Raw genomic sequence first — 17,583 nt, 5'->3', positions numbered from 1 at the left:
CCTAGGTTCCACCTCAAAAGCTGGTGCTATCAACCCCACCTACAGTATAACAAAGAATCACAAATTTTGGAGGATTGTCTTATGAGATTTCAGGTGTGATGAGCTTTCTGATCCACCATGGCTAGTGCTGGATGAATAAAGACAAAATATGCTGGAATGAGAAAGTATATTGCCAGACATATTGGAACTATCAGGCTTCAAGCTCGCCTTATATTGCTTAATGAACCTTTTGCTCCCCAAAGCCATAAACGAAGCATAAAATTTAATGACACAAAGACGAAAGGGTTTGGATTTCCCTGACAGAATCCACATAGCCTCTGGTTCTCCAGGCATGCAAGATTAAGATATCATTTCCTTCTTCTGACTCTCCCATGAAATATTTTCCCAGTGTTCATTGGGCAGGAGCATCATTAATAGGTGCAGAACAGGAACCGTTGTGATTGAAGATATTATCATATAGAGCTATAAAAGAAACCTTAGTGAGAAACCTCAGTATAAAGTGAAGCAGAAGGGGAATCAGGAAGAAGGTCCATTGATCATGTCTTATAGGAATGCAGGGTTGAATTACAAGTTGGAGAGGACCCTGTAGTGAAAGAGGTCCAAGAACCTACTAATTTCATTTATTTAAAGAGTTTGTTAGCCAGTTCTAAAAAGACATGGCAGAGGTCACTTATGATAACAATAAAACATGAACCAAGCCCCATGAGACTTTTGATTGGTGTCCATCAACCAGCAAATGCCAAATTAACCTGTGTCAATCTGATGGATTAAAGAGGGTCTGTTGCTCCAGTGGTAGATCTACACTGCCACTCTTAAAAAAAAAAGACCTTCAGATCACTATGCAATGTAATGGTAGAACTGGTGGAACTATTGTCTGCATGACTTCATTCCCTGCCACCTTTTCCTTTTCTTGTTTGCTGACTTTTTCCAGCATTACTTTGCTGGCAGGGTCTTTTGCTCCATCAATAGGCTCATAGACTTCAGGGAAAATATGTGCACAATTGAAAATCTGTCTCGACAGAAATGTATGTCTTTCCAGAATATTATTATTATTATTATTATTATTATTATTATTATTATTATTATTATTATTATTATTATTATTATTATTATTATTGTCGTCGTCGTCATTATTATTACTACTACTACTACTACTACTACTACTACTACTACTACTACTACTACTACTACTACTACTACTACTACTACTTCTTCTTCTTCCTTTCCTATTCCTCTTCCTCTTCCTCCTCCTCCTCCTCCTCCTCTTCTTCCTAGCGTTGTTCCACTAATGTACAAAAGGGCCTTGAATGCAATATATAACTTGTACAACTCCTTGCCATATTTCAGTTCCATGCAATCCAAGAGTCACGGCTTTGGATCCTGTCAGCTTTTTCAGTTTTGCCCCAGTTCTGTCCCCCTGCTCAATGGCTTTTGCACCCTCATGTCTCATGATCTTCAGCTTAGTCTGTTTTTGATGGTCAAAGAGGACACCTCCTTCCTTTTTCACTATGAGGAAAGCTTGTTAGATTCAACCCAATAGTTTTAGGAGCACCCAATAACAATGCACAGTTTGAGGTGTACCCCTGAAAGAGAATGACCAGTCTCATTTAATAGAAGCAACCCCCCTTGCTCCTGGCCTACTCACTATTGTCACCAGGCAATGAACAAAAGCCACCAAATACACAAGAAGGGGAAAAGGGTTTCAATGAAACCCCTCCCCTGACACATCTCCTACACTGAGACAAAATGTTGGGCTATAACCTTTCATCTCAGCCCTATTGCTTTCTATAAACTGAATACTACTATCAGCATGACTGTGAGCAAGCAAGCAAACATGCGAAAGGGGTTATAAAGATTAGGGCAGGCGTATACACTAGTACATCGGGGAAAGTAAACCTGAAGTACCATTTTTAGAAATATTCTGGTAATCTCTATGGTTGCAGCGGTTTCTTTCAAGTAAACGCAGGTAGAACGAGTCTGTCCATCCTCTGAAACAAACATTAAGCCCAGTGAGTCAATGCATACAAACAATCAAGACAGCAAGATATATACATTATCTGTGGGTCAAACAAGACTGAACTCTAAAGGATTTTCCATGTCTAAATACACTTAACATCTGAATCCAACCCCTTTTCGAAACAGCTCAGAATATCATTTTAAACCTCCACAGGAACCCTGGGAGAAAATTTATCTAAGTATCCAAGACCAACCAGTGTATTTGCCAGCTGAGCAGGGGTTTGAACTTTGATTTGCCCCATCTACTGTCCAATCCTAATGGGAGAGAAGCCACACTGAAAGTGGTGGAAGGGTTGTGCCGGACACAGGCCACCTGGGCCGTGCAAAGTGGCACAGATGCTGGCGCCGAAGGACTTACCCCAGTAGCAGGGCACTGCGGTACAGGATGTGTTGCTCAATGCCACCACTTCTGCACTGTATGAGGCTCTGCCAACATTCCAGAGGGCATTCTTGTCAGAACATGTGTTTAGATGAGCAAAATCTAAATGACAGCTGGACCCTCCTTCTAGCAGGTGCCGTGTGCAGATTAGGACTGAGTGCACAACATGTACCGTGGGCAAAACCTGATAAGGTAAGGGCACCTGATTGGTACCACTTTTGTATATAGCTAGCAGACAGCAGGGTGATGTGTGCCTGAAAACACCTGTGGTCTGGCGAAGCACTTTGTCAGTAGATAGCAATGAAAAGAACTGCACTGGTGACTGTGTGTCTGTCAGTTCTTGTCTACATTGCGTCCTGTAAGGTGGTCTACTCCAAGTAAATCCGCTGCTTCAACAATTCTGGGTTCCAAGGGGTGTGGCTGACTTTAGTTGACTTGCAAAGGACTTTCAGCCCATGGATGCCCCCTATGCCAGCAGCTGACTTACACCACCCAAAAGCGTGACATAACTTGGTCTTCTCAATGGGATTTTTCAGGCGGTCAGACTAAGAAAAATTTCCCCCTTCCCATGCTGCTTGAAACCCCATTGGAGGTGGTACGGGTACGCTGCACCGGTGGCCTCAGCTGCCACTTTGCCCCTCACCCTTAGACTGAGCTGCTAAACTCAACTTTGTAGCCTCTGAAGACCGAAACTACAAACCAGATGCATTTGTTCATACCTTCTTTGGGCAAAATTTTGGTGTCATTATATTATGAAGCTAGGTAATAATTAGCATATGCTGATTGTGAGGCACTTTGAAGTAGTGGTGCCAGCTCTCACTGATGGGAGGTCAAATCCAGTGATCTTACAAAAATAAGGGACAGCTCTCCACACTGGATTACCTTTTGTTTGTTTGTTTTTATTCGCTTACCCAATTGTGGAGTTCAGAAATCCAGTGGCTCCTGAGAACTGGGGCCAATCAAACTCATTGGTTAAGACTTCCAGAAGGTTAGAATACACTTTCTGCGAAGGAGAACAAATCAAGCTGGCTTTGCTTTTGCATACAGAACATTAGTAATTAGTTTGATTGCAATTATCAGCTAGCATGAAAAGGATGGGAAAAGTTCAAGCTGTTTGAATACAGTTAATAACCTTCATCAAAATGACGACTGTGAATTATCAGTAATTGCAGATAAGGCAGTTATTTTACTGAAAAATGCAGTTTGGGGAGGGGGGAAGAGAACACATCAGAAACCTCCTTTCCTCAGTTTTTTTCCCCACAAGGATCAGTTTCTGCTAAACTGTTACTTCTCTTGAATAATTCCAATCTTGAAATAAATGAGGAGGTAGCAAATTTTTTACAAGATGCTATAAAGCTCTGTCAAGAAAAGACCGGGAGATAAATTGTTGCTTCTTTTTTCTATCTGTAATTTGTGTTTATGACTTGCTCTTTGTTTTAAGAACATAAGAACATAAGAACAAGCCAGCTGGATCAGACCAGAGTCCATCTAGTCCAGCTCTCTGCTACTCACAGTGGCCCACCAGGTGCCTTTGGGAGCTCACATGCAGGATGTGAACGCAATGACCTGCTGCTGCTGCTGCTTCCAAGCACCTGGTCTGCTAAGGCATTTGCAATCTCAGATCAAAGAGGATCAAGATTGGTAGCAATAGATCGACTTATCCTCCATAAATCTGTCCAAGCCCCCTTTAAAGCTATCCAGGTTAGTGGCCATCACCACCTCCTGTGGCAGCATATTCCAAACACCAATCACACGTTGCGTGAAGAAGTGTTTCCTTTTATTAGTCCTAATTCTTCCCCCCAGCATTTTCAATGGATGCCCCCTGGTTCTAGTATTGTGAGAAAGAGAGAAAAAATTCTCTCTGTGTCAACATTTTCTACCCCATGCATCATTTTATAGACTTCAATCATATCCCCCCTCAGACGTCTCCTCTCCAAACTAAAGAGTCCCAAACGCTGCAGCCTCTCCTCATAGGGAAGGCGCTCCAGTCCCTCAATCATCCTTGTTGCCCTTCTCTGCACTTTTTCTATCTCCTCAATATCCTTTTTGAGATGCGGCGACCAGAACTGGACACAGTACTCCAAGTGCGGTCGCATCACGGCTTTATATAAGGGCATGACAATCTTTGCAGTTTTATTATCAATTCCTTTCCTAATCATCCCCAGATGTTTTGTTTATGGTTTGATCATGGCTGCCTAGTGTGTTTTATATGCCAATGAAGGTTTTCTGCCTGTCTGTCACAATGGTCAGTAAGTGTTGAGTCAGTAAGTGTTGAGAAAGACGTTTTTCGTGCCATTCTGTAAACTTCAGCAGGATCTTTACGACAGGAGATACTAGTTGTGGAGCTGGGAGATAAGCGCCATTGCCACAACAGAACAAATGAAAAATATAGTCCGGATGCACTACTCTGGGTGAGCTTAAATCAAAGATCAGTCCCCAACCTTGTTGAGTTTGTGCACAGTTTGAGAACAATTAGCAGAAACGACCACAAAATAGCTTCCATGGTGTGCTGGGGCCAATCACAAAATATTGGAAGGTTCCATGCCAATTATGCTCCTACAAAGGAGGCAGCTCTTTCCAAGTGAGTGCTCCCTGAAGATACAAGGATGATAGCTCCTGAGGTCTTTTGAAGCTCCTCCTGCTCCTATGAAATTGAGAAAAGCCAGCACTGAGAGTCAGCGTGGTCTAGTGGTTTAGAGCAGCAAACTCTAATCTGGAGAACTGAGTTTGATTCCCCACTCCTCCATGTGAGTGGTGGACTCTTATCTGGTGAACTGGATTTGATTATGTGCTCCTACACATGAAGCCTGCTGGGTGACCTTGGGCTAGTCACCGTTCTCTCCGAACTCTCTCAGCCCCACCTACCTCACAAGGTGTCTGTTGTGGGGAGAGGAAGGCAGGGTATAAATACAGGAGAGAAAGGCAGGGCATAGATTCAAACTCATTCTCCTCCTCTTCTCCTTCTTCATTTGGGGAAGAAACCGGGGTGTGCCAGGAGACACACTGGTGAACACCAAATGTCAATCTTGAAATGGTTCTTTAAAGATTTCCAATTTGTCTTTGGGATGTTGTGAAACAAGCTTGGTAGGTTAGGCCTCCTGAGAACTTTTGTATTAATTAACTCACCTATTCTAAGGGCTAAGATTTGCCATTTAAAATCAAACTCTGCAGCTAAGTACCAGTGTTCCCTGGACATGAGCTGTTCCATGCACAGTGGCTATCTGGGGGGATGGTGTCCAAGGCACCACTTGCAAATGTCACACGGGAGGCACATTCAGCAGCCTCTTCTCCCTCTTGAGAGTTGCTTTGCACTGCCTGTCACCACTGCCACCTCCTCCTCCTCCTCCTGAACTCCCACCCACCTGCCAGACTCCGCCCACTGCCCACTCACTACATGCCCACCTGCTTGCCACCTGCCCCCCCCACCTATGCCCCCCCACCGCTCCCCAATTTCGGGGGGGGGGTTTGCACAATTTTGGGGTGGCACAATTTCAGTACTTGCCCTAGAAACCATTTCCAGCAATTACACCACAGGAGCAGCAGTGGCATAGTGGCTAAGAGCAGTGGCTAAGAGCAGGAGCACTCTGATCTGGAGGAACCGGGTTTGATTCCCAGCTCTGCCGCTTGAGTTGTGGAGGCTTATCTGGGGAATTCAAATTAGCCTGTACACTCCCACACACGCCAGCTGGGTGGCCTTGGGCTAGTCACAGTTTTTCGGAGCTCTCTCAGCCCCACTCCCTCACAGGGTGTTTGTTTTGAGGGGGGAAGGGCAAGGAGATTGTCAGCCCCTTTGAGTCTCCTACAGGAGAGAAAGGGGGGATATAAATCCAAACCTGACCCTAAGCAGCTTGGCAAGGAAGATTTCCACCTCTAAGGAAATCTTTCCACCACAGCTCAAAACTTTTCACTATGGAAATAAAACCCAGCTTAGAATCAGAGCTTTGGATATATTTGCACCCAGATAAACTGTTCGTGGGAAAATTTAAATCACAATGATCACCCACAATTGATTGAAGGAATGCAGACCCAACCTCAACCTCTCAGTTGAACATGTCAGTTTCTGCCTGCCCCGCCATCTCCAGCCTCCTCCTGGGTATTGTTACCATATTTATTAGGCAATTAACTGCTGCCTTCGATTCATTATATCCATCACCTGCTCTGTCACCAGTGACATTCCTATAATCATTCCTCATAAAGCATTAAGAAAAACAACTGCTCATCTCAAATGTTTAATCAGCTGCATCTCCAAAGAGAAAATGAAAACTGCAAACAATTCGGATTGCAAAACACATGCTGTCCACAATGGCGTGATTATTATTACTGAATACTTGCTGGAAAGTTGCAATGTCCCGTCCCCCCCTTTCACTTTAACTATGTTGGACATATAGTTGATGACTTTCACAATAGAAAAGACTGACCCTTTTTACATAATTATGTACAGCATTGTGAGGGATACAACACCTGCTCTTGGATCCAATCATAAAGTATTAACTTAAGGGCTTGTTTCTGTATCTCTTTCAGAACATGGCCTGTCAGTCTTCAGGATCTTCAGGTGAAAAGGAGGTAAAAATACAATACATAAATAACCTTCCTCACCATGCTTATAGAAGAAGAAGAGTTTGGATTTATATCCCCCCTTTCTCTCCTGCAGGAGACTCCAAGGGGCTTACAATCTCCTTGCCCTTCCCCCCTCACAACAAACACCCTGTGAGGTAGGTGGGGCTGAGAGAGCTCCGAGAAGCTGTGACTAGCCCAAGGTCACCCAGCTGGCGTGTGTGGGAGTGTACAGGCTGATCTGAATTCCCCAGATAAGCCTCCACAGCTCAGGCGGCAGAGCTGGGAATCAAACCCGGTTCCTCCAGATTAGATACATGAGCTCTTAACCTCCTACGCCACTGCTGCTCCTATGTAATCTTCTGCAGCGTTACTCTCGGATAAACCTATTGAAATCAGTGGACTGAGACTGGAATAACTTAGCATACGATTGCATTGTAAGGTGGTGAAAAGTGCCGTCAAGTTGCAGCCAACTCATGTAACTCTGCAGAGTTTTTAAGGCAGAGGTGGTTTGCCATTGCCTGTCTCTCCAAAGTAACTCTGAACTTCCTGGGTGATCACCCATCCAAGTACTAACCAAGGCACTGTAATGCCTATTATGCACACAGGGCTTATCCCGTGGCTCTGTTCTTTGCAGCAGTTTCTTCCCATGGTTTTCAGTTCAAACTGGGGATTCTCCCACTGTGACACTTCCCCAGTCAAACCAGCACTATTTCCCTTACCCACCATTTCCCTTGTTGCCTGCCGCTTGTCTCTCTCTTTAAAATCAAAAACAAAAAAAAGAAAACCTTTTGGATTGCTCTCATGGTTGAGAGTGAGAGGAACTGATTTTTGGGTTGGTGCGGGAAGGTAGGAAGGGCAAGAAGAACATATGACAAAGATCTTCATTTTCTTAGTAAAGAAAAAGGAAACACTGCACTTAAAGAGGTTTTGGAAGCCACAGGACTTCTGTGATCTGCCATACAGTGAGTTCAGAAGGAGGGGAAAATGTGATCACCACCAAGAATCTGACCCAAGGGGATGCACGCTCCCTGTGGGGCAAACAACAGATGGCCTAAATTGCAATCAATCAAACCATCAATCAAAAAGAAGCAAGCAACGGCCCTCGGGGCAGCATTCAAATAAGACAGTCCCAGTATTTGCCAAAGGTCTCTGGAGATACACTAGAAGGAATGTTAAAGTTCATTAACTCCTCCTATACTGAATTTGTTTGCATATTTACCATTTCTAAGTGCTACTTGGTAATGATTTTAAGATGTAGAAGTATTAAATTCAGCAAGCTGATAATTAAGATTATTGTTTTAAGAAGAAGAAGAGTTTGGATTTATATCCCCCCTTTCTCTCCTGCAGGAGACTCAAAGGGGCTTACAATCTCCTTGCCCTTCCCCCCTCACAACAAACACCCTGTGTGGTAGGTGGGGCTGAGAGAGCTCCGAGAAGCTGTGACTAGCCCAAGGTCACCCAGCTGGCATGTGTGGGAGCGCACAGGCTAATCTGAATTCCCCAGATAAGCCTCCACAGCTCAGGCGGCAGAGCTGGGAATCAAACCCGGTTCCTCCAGATTAGATACACAAGCTCTTAACCTCCTACGCCACTGCTGCTCCTTTAAGCCTCACAAATAATACATTTTTTTAAAAAAGGTCAAATTGGGTCAAATTGTAAATTACATACCAAATGCCACATTTTGCTTGGGGAAGACTGTTGGGGAAGACTGACTAAAATTAGTCAGAATGTTAGGTTTGCCAACTCTGGCTTGTAAAATGCCTGGAGATTTGGTACTGGGGCAGGCATTCTTTGAGTGGAAGAGGGAGATCAATGGGGATATGTTGCCATAAAAGTCCACCCACCAAAGGGCTCATTTCTTCCAAGACGCACCGGTGCACCGGACACTTTCCCCCCTTGCTACACCTCTGATTAATACTTAGCCATAATTAATAATTAATAATTAGCCATACAGGTGCTTTTTGGATGGTTATCCTACCTGGTGGTTGGCAACTCTACCACTGGCTTTCAAACAATTTCATACGGCTTCCATTTTCCCACCTCCCAGAGTCTCTCTCCTGTCATACTTCATAATTAAAGAGGAAATTGACATTCGCTGTCTATTTTCATCCAGCACCCTTTCTAATAGATATGAAGGTACATTATCCAATACTCAACTTGTACAATAAGCAACTAAAATGGCATACCCATGAGATCTGTGATGCTGTTAACCATTCAGGAGGGATGTGAAATTGGGCTGCAGCTGAATCTCCCAACTGGATAACTCCCTTGGATTCTGTCCCTACAGAAGACATTGCATAAATATTTTTAAAACACTCATGAACAGTCTGTGAAGTTGCCGTACAAAAAACCCAACCACATTAAGGAAATTCATGCAACTATTTTGGTGCAAAGGGCAATCAAAATAATGAATTGGCCATTTTTGCTCATTTTTAAGCCTGCAACAAGATTTTCAACTCCATTTGCACCATAAATAACCCAGAATAAATAAAGGCATCAGTCAGTTTTACAAAAAGTGCATGCTAAATCAGACTGATTGCTTCTTTTAAAGCTCAATTTGTTATTTTAATATGGACTGTGCTAGAAGCCCCATAAATTTTAGTGTCTCCTCAAAATCAAAAACATTTAAAACATTTCGGAAAATCTGAATACTGAGTGCATTGCTCCCAGTTTAGCTTATGAGGGTTGAATTTCAATCTTCTTAAATAGGTTGCTCCAGTAAAACAATCCAGTTTTTTAAAAAATGGATATTGCTAGATCAAACTTTAACAATGGATACTGCTAGACCAAACTTTGCAAATCAGACAGCTTTACAGAAGGATTGTGTATCATTATTTACTATAATGGTTTTGTAATGATGTATTGCTAGTTTAACACCACCAATGAAATTAAGATTAATAAAGGAGCGGCCGCAACTTAATGCAGCCGCCATTGCTGGGGGTGGAAGGGACAGCCTCCGGGCACGGCTGCCTCCTTTCCAAGACTTGTGAGCTCAGAGGGGCTTGTGAGGCTTCCCCATGCCTGCTGCGCGTGCGCGGCAGGCATTGGGGGCTTGGGATGATGATGTCAGGATTCCTGACATCATCAGGGGAGGCTGGGCCAGGCAGCCTATAAAAGGCCGAGGTCGGCCCCACCACCTCTCCACTCTGCCCCGTGGGGGACTGATCTTTAGCTTGGGAACAGCGGGTGAGAGACCCAGATGGTCACCTTTGTGATCCGGGACGGGGGGGGAGGAGGCCGCGCGCGGCAAACGGCAAGCCCCACTAAGCACAGCCGCAGGAGCGCATGGCCTTCTGGGGCTTGCCGTTTCCCACCCTGTCACAGGGCGGCAAATGGCAAGCCCCAGAAGGCCGTGCTCCTACGGCTGCGCGCGGGGGAGGCTGCCGCACTGCCTTGCGCCCCAGAAGGTAGTGTGGCAGCCTCCCAAAAATCGGGACAATTTGAAGAACCCGTAGGATGCGGGACAAATTGTTTAAAGGCGGGACTGTCCCGCCAAAAGCGGGACGTCTGGTCAGCCTAACTTAGATGGAACCTTCTTAAGAGGTTTGGGGTAGAACAAGCCAACAGGACACATGCCCAGACGTGGGCTTCTATGGCTTGTGCCCCTGGCAGCAAGGAGTCTTCAGGAAGTGGCAACCACCCAACTGGAACCTCAGAAGCTGCTCCAATGTGTGTCGATTTTCCTCAGCAGGCGGGCGGGAGGAAAATGTAGGTGACTGGGGGACAGCACTTGGGCTGCCTAGCACACAGATCAGACCCCGATGCTGCGCCTTATGCTGAGTTTACCTTGAACCAATATTTTAATAAAAAGCTTTGGCCAACCTTTTTTCCCAATCAAAATGCTGTTGTTGTAGCATTAATTTAAGGTATACAAACTGGGAGGTTTATTAGTCACTTCCCCCAAACAGCAATGAAACCAGCTCTTAAAATTTAGTCAGGGGTTTCTCGACATGTGTGAATTATTCCTGCTTTTCTTAGCGGTCAGTCTGCTAGCATCTAAATCAAATTGAGCACAGACGTTCTGCATGTCTTCCCTCCCTCTGCATTTTTTTCAGTTGCCACATTTATTTATTTTCTTAGAGATGTGTCTTTTTTTTAAAAAATTAAGATTTTTCAGTGAGGGTTAAGTCATTGGCAGTGCCAACCCTCCCTTCTTTTTGTTGTGCATGCGCAATACTTATACACAATACTGATGGAAGAGGAGCTAGGCTTGTGTAGGTGTGAGAACTGACATTATTCCTTGTGAAAGAATGCCCTCTACTCAAAGGTCTGCCCCCAATATTTGGACACTGGTGGCTGCAAACTATATATATATATATATATATATATATATATATATATATATATATATATATATAAGGTGGCTTACAAACTCCTTTCCCTTCCTCTCACCAGAACAGACACCTTGTGAGGTTGATAGGGTTGAGAGAGTTCTGAGAGAACTGTGACTAGCCCAAGGTCACCCAGCAGGAATGTAAGAGTGTGGAAATACATCTGGTTCACCAGATAAGCCTCTGCCGCTCAGGTGGAAGAGTGGGGAATCAAACCCGGTTCTCCAGATTAGACTCCACCTGCTCTTAACCATTACACCACACTGGATCTGAATATCCATTTACAAGCAAATACATAAATTAAATGTACAACAAATATTGTCTCAGCATTCTTTTATAAATAAAAGGAATTACCATTACAGAATTTTTGTTCATATGGAATGCCATCTTTTTCATCAATACCCTGATATAACAGAAGAGAGAATTAGTTTGTCAATGTATATGCATGCATCTCCAGTCCATCTGCATATTTTGCTTCGTTTCCCACTCCAGCTAACTACCTACACCCAGAGGTGGGATCCAGCAGGTTCTCACAGGTTCCCGAGAGTAGGTTACTAATTATTTGTGTGTGCCGAGAGGGGGTTACTAATTGGTGATTTTGCCTTAGTTACGCCCCTCCTCTCAGCAGTAGCGCACAGAACTTGAAGCAGTCTAGCAGGAGGTGCACCGGCATGCGTGGCAGCCTGCGCCTGCGTGCATTTGTTTCCCGCCCAAGGACCGGCGCAGTGGCTGTGTTATGCCACAGCCCCGCCCAGGAATGCCCTGCCCCAGGAATGCCTGGCCACGCCCCCGTCATGCCCTGCCCAGCCCCATTGGCGCTATGCCACAGTTTGAATCCCACCACCATGGGAACCTTGTTTGGATCCCACCACTGCCTACACCTCCTACTCGATCCTACTCTGAGACGCGCTGTCACCTTAGCCAGATGCAATGTCCTTCCTTCTACCAGACGATTCAACAGAGAGCACCATCTTCCATCCCCTGATAGATCTTGCACCTGCAATCCTGGTCTTGAGGAAACTGTCCACTATGTTCTATTGTACATTGCCCTTTATATGCTGCTGAGCGGGAAAAACTACTTAATCCTCTTATAACCGATCTAGGCAACACTACAGATGCTGTCAAAACTTTGTTCTTGTTAGACAGCAATTCATCTGCTACTATTGAACCAACCAACCAACAATTTTTTAACTTCCATTGTAAAATTTATATATGCCATTAAAGGTTTCATTATCATTATCATATGCATGCATGTGCTCAAACACACATGTACTAGACTAGTGCTTCTCAACCTGTTCAAGGAAGAAGGACCCCCTTTATAACATCAAAAAATTAAAAGATCCCCATATTATAGCAACCACAGTATTATTATTAGTTGAGTGAGAAGATACATAATAATAAAAAGCGACTATGAATTCACTAACTTTTAAAACAGATTTGTATTTTATGAATCACAACAGTACCTGCATGTCTGAAAAACAATAATATGTGTACATGTGAAAAATATTATTTATTCAGTCTACGGAAGGTGTGCTGGCTCATTTATGATACTGAACCATTTAATGAAATAGCTGGTTCTGCTTTGTAGCTTTCAGAGACTGAGAGAGTGATTGAAGCATAGACAGTACAGACCAATGATCTGAAACAATACAAGAAAGGTTCACATTTGTAAAGTTTGGAGTTATTGGCATAGAATGATCTAGAACTTTTTAAACAGGGGGCCAGTTCACTGTCCCTCAGACTGTTGGAGGGCCGGACTAAAAAAACTATGAACAAATTCCTATGTACAAATGATTTTTAAATGTTTGATTTCACCTTTCAGCCTTTCTGTCATGGTCTATTTTTAGAACAGTGATCAAAGTATGTCAAGTACAGGGTGGGCTCCAAATATTGTTGGGGAGGCTGTGGAATACCTTCCCCTGTAAAAAAAAAAAGCAGGAACTTTCCCACATGAAGTCATTCCATCTAACTCCAGGATCAGGTATCTTCCTGGGTTTCTTTCCTCCCTAGCAGCCAGCGAAGCGATTCGCCAGCCTGGCTGAGTGCCAACAGGAGTGGGAGCAGAACAGAAAGCCTGAGAGCAACACAAAGCTGGAGTAGCCCGAGGAGGGAAGAGCTGAGGCAGGTGTTGCCACATGTAAGGTTTCCAACTCTGGGTCCAGGAAAAAATTCATGGAGATTTGGGGGGCTGCAATCTGGAGAAGAGGCGGAAGGTTTTGGGGTGGGAGCCCACCCCGTCCCAAAGTAGTCATTTTCTCTAGGAGGAATTGATCTCTGTCACCTGGAGGTCAGCTGTAATTCTGGGATATCTCCCAGGCCTCCCCTAGAGGGTTGGCTACTCTTACATAGGAGGTAGGATCCCACAAATATGTCTCCCCTGCCTGTGATCCAGCAATGTTTAGAAAGCAGCAACTCCAGTCACAGAAAAAGAGCAGACCTGTGGGCATTGCCTTGTTGCATAGGCTGGTTGGGGAGAAAGGAGCCCAGGAGCCCAAAGGAGCCAATCTGGCAGACCCCGAAGGCCGCGGGTATCTCCAGGGCTCTGTTTTCTCTCCAGCAGACCCAACAGTCAAAGCCACGGAGACCCGTTCGCCACCTACCAGCCAGTCCCACAGGGTGGGGGGTGGGGATCACCCTGTTTGCTTTCAGCTGGCCTTGTTGGCAGGGGCAGAGGTGGGTAGCCCCATTCTCGGGTTGTGAAGGCAGACAAGCGACTGCAAGCACAACAACCCAGTGGGAAACCCTCCTGCACTGCCAGACCCACGCCCCACATCAACGGCCATTGGGGCTGGTTCCTCCTCCCCCTCGAGCCCCCACTGCACATGAATGGAGCCATTGCCGCCATGCCTGGCGGGCCGGATAAATGCCTTCAGGGGGCCACATTTGGCCCCTGGGCCGTAGTTTGGGGACCCCTGATCTAGAATGACCCCATTGCTAATATAGCAGCACATCTGTACTCTTGGGAATGTACTTGGATGCCCTATAAACTTTCAGTCCTCAACACAACAGTTGGTTCCCAAAGCAACTCAGAGGTATTGGAATCTAAAACAAAGGATTAAAGTGCAGCACAAAATGTGGAGAGAATTCACAGTTGTATTTCACGAAGGCATGATCAAGGGATACTTGTCTGCTCTCCGCGCAACACTCTTTATGGCCTTAACAAAGGCACTTGGGCTTATTTAGTTACATATTTTATTTACAAAAATTATCTCCTGTCTCCTTCCCTCATCAGGGGCACCAAGGTGACTAACAGGTGATTGTTATTAATTCATTTGTACTCCACCTTTCTCCCCAGAGGTGACCCAATCACTCTCCTCTCCTCCATTTTATTTTCACAACAATCCTGTAAGGAAGGCTAGTCTGAGATGTGACTGGCCCATTCTTACCCAGAGAACATCCATGGCACAAATTGGGATCTGAACCGAGGTCTTATAGATACTTGTTCACCAGGTTAAACATTCATACATCTTGCAGAAGTTTTAAAAAGAACTGCTTTGGCTTTTTCCTTCTGCACAAAGTGAGAAAATAAAGCGTTTCAGCCCAAAACTGTTCTTTTACCCACCTCGCTCCCATTAGGAGCTCTTACTTTTGGTTTCTCCATAGCTTGCGCCTGCCATTTTGTACCACCGCAGAGGTTCTGCATCCTACACACCATTTGCTGAAGGTTTGCGACGGAGGTTTCCTCTGCTTGCAGCTCACCCACCCACAATTTCAGTGTAGAAAGTACATGAATAAAGTTAGTTTGGACTGGCAATCTTGCGCATGTGTTGTTTTTCCTTTTTTTGTTTTGTTTTGAAGGAGGTGTTTTAAAGATAAAATGACACGACATGAGAATTGGCAATATGTACATATTTCGAGTCATCGTAGTTTCGAAGACACCTCCCTCAAAACAAAAAATCTGAAAAAATGGGATCGCCAGTCCAAACTAACTTTATTCATGTACTTTCTACAGTGAAATCGCAGGTGGATGAGCTGCAAGCAGAAAAAGGAATCTCGGGCTGCTTCCGCACATGCAAAATAATGCGTTTTCAAACCACTTTCGCAACTGTTTGCAAGTGGATTTTGCTATTCCGCACAGCTTCAAAGAGCACTGAAAGCAGTTTGAAAGTGCATTATTCTGCACGTGCGGAATGAGCCTTTGTCAGAAACCTTCAGCAAATGGTGGAGAATCTCGACAGCAGCACAAAATGGCAGCTGTGGAGAAAATGAAAGCAGAAGCTGGGAAGTCAGGCAGGAAAAATAAAACATTTCCTGCTTTCTGCACAGCAAGCAGGGAACATTTTAAAGACATGGGGAAAGAAATGCTATTTAGCATTTTTCAAATAAAATGTTTTGAGAAAAAAAATGTTTCCCAAATGTTTGGAGGAAAAAAACTGTGGAATTTCGCTCCAAAACGTTTTATTTTGCGACCTGAAGGTGTTTTCTTTTTGTTGTACGGAATGGGCCAATGAGAAGTCACTGGAAAAGACAATAATGCTAGGAAAGGTTGAAGGCAGCAAGAAAAGAGGGAGACCCAACATGAGGGGAATTGACTCTATAAAGGAAGCCACGGCCCTTAGTTTGCTAGGCCTGAGAAGGCTGTTAACAACAAGATGTTTGGGAGGACATGGATTCATGGAGTCGACATGAGTCAGAAGTGACTTGACAGCATTTAACACACACGCATGCACACCTGTACACTCTGGACCAAAGCCATTTTGAGTTCTAAAGTTCAAAAATCAACACCCTGCATTGAGTGCACAAACAGACTGGAAGTCAGTGTAGATTGCATAGCACTGGCTAAACATGGTAGTGCCCATAGGAGCTTTAGGAACTGACACATGCTGCCTCATTTTGAACCAGTAGAAATTTCCAACCATCTTCAAGGGCAGTTCCATGTACAGTGCATTACAGTAGTCATGACTGGGTGTAACACTAAAGCATGAGTGAGTAGGGCCCAGTCAGTTGCTTAGGAGGCGTAGAAGGTTAAGAGCTCGTGTAGGAGGTTAAGAGCTTAGCAGTGGCGTAGGAGGTTAAGAGCTCGTGTATCTAATCTGGAGGAACCGGGTTTGATTCCCAGCTCTGCCGCCTGAGCTGTGGAGGCTTATCTGGGGAATTCAGATTAGCCTGTACACTCCCACACACGCCAGCTGGGTGACCTTGGGCTAGTCACAGCTTCTCGGAGCTCTCTCAGCCCCACCTACTTCACAGGGTGTTTGTTGTGAGGGGGGAAGGGCAAGGAGATTGTAAGCCCCTTTGAGTCTCCTGCAGGAGAGAAAGGGGGGATATAAATCCAAACTCTTCTTCTTCCACCCCCAAATCCCTTTGTTTCTCCCCGGAGGCCTTTTTCCAGGCCAACTATCCCCTCTCAAGGCATGTGGTATCCAACCATACTTGCTCCACAGGGTAGCGGTGCTTGTATGTTCCAACAACTTCCTTCCCAGCCCACCATATGGAGGGAGGTGTAGGGAGATGCCATTTCCTTCTTGGGGTAGTTACTCTGGTGTACCAGTCAGGTAAACCAGCCATGGCAGTGGTTTCTGCTCCCTGGCATAGTTAGGCATCACACAGACACACATTCTTTTGAAAGGAGTCCTTAAAATAAAAAAACACACAAGCTGATTTCAAACAAGTAGAGAATATTTGAGAGAGAAATGACACAGTATAACATTCAACAACTCACCCATATGCCATTACAATTAGAATCCTGTTCAGCATCCCAATCATCAGGGCTAAAAAATAAAATAAAAGGGTGTTAGAAAATAAAATAAAAACAGCTTTAAAGAAACTACCAGAGGCATTGAGATTTGGTTTTCAAGTGACAGCATAAGCATATGACAATATATCTGTGCTCCACAATTTTCAGGATAGATGTAAGAATCAGAGCAACTGCTGGAGTTACCCGCATTTGAGGGACCTGAACGCTGAAAGATCCATCAAAACATTTTTTTGCTGTCAAGTCCAAGCTGATTTGTGGCGACCCCATATGGTTTCCGAGGCACAAGATGTTCGTAGGAAATTTGCCATTGCCTGCCTCCACATCATGAGCCTGGTATTTCTTGGAAGTCTCCCATCTACATATTAGCCAAGGTCAGGGCTGAGAGTGTGTGACAAGGTCACCCAGCAGTGACGTAGGTATAGATTTTTTATGGGGTGGGTTCAGTGACTGAACTGACTTTCCGGTTGTTCCGTTCCATGCATTGTTTCAAGCAAGCCGGACATGTAGTGGGAGGGGTTTGAACCCATGAACCCCTCCCCCTTACCTACGTCCCTGTCACCCAGCAAGCTTCCATGGTGTGTGTGTGGATTTGAAACAGGGTT

General features: G+C 44.7%; 1 protein-coding gene across 1 annotated transcript in view; it reads right to left on the bottom strand.

Moving 5' to 3' along the window:
* AOAH (acyloxyacyl hydrolase) overlaps nucleotides 1-17,583 on the bottom strand; it is a 99,530-nt gene that overhangs the window by 28,790 nt on the left and 53,157 nt on the right. The window contains exons 10-14 of the mRNA XM_048511230.1: nucleotides 16,946-16,994; nucleotides 11,638-11,686; nucleotides 9,139-9,233; nucleotides 3,307-3,398; nucleotides 1,906-1,988 (exon numbers count right to left, since the gene is read on the bottom strand). Of these exons, the coding sequence (XP_048367187.1) occupies nucleotides 1,906-1,988; nucleotides 3,307-3,398; nucleotides 9,139-9,233; nucleotides 11,638-11,686; nucleotides 16,946-16,994 (368 nt within the window). The remainder of the gene's footprint in view (nucleotides 1-1,905; nucleotides 1,989-3,306; nucleotides 3,399-9,138; nucleotides 9,234-11,637; nucleotides 11,687-16,945; nucleotides 16,995-17,583) is intronic.

Source organism: Sphaerodactylus townsendi, linkage group LG11 (assembly GCF_021028975.2).
Source record: "Sphaerodactylus townsendi isolate TG3544 linkage group LG11, MPM_Stown_v2.3, whole genome shotgun sequence".
Lineage (NCBI taxonomy): Eukaryota > Metazoa > Chordata > Lepidosauria > Squamata > Sphaerodactylidae > Sphaerodactylus > Sphaerodactylus townsendi.
This window is presented reverse-complemented; position numbering and strand designations above follow the sequence as displayed.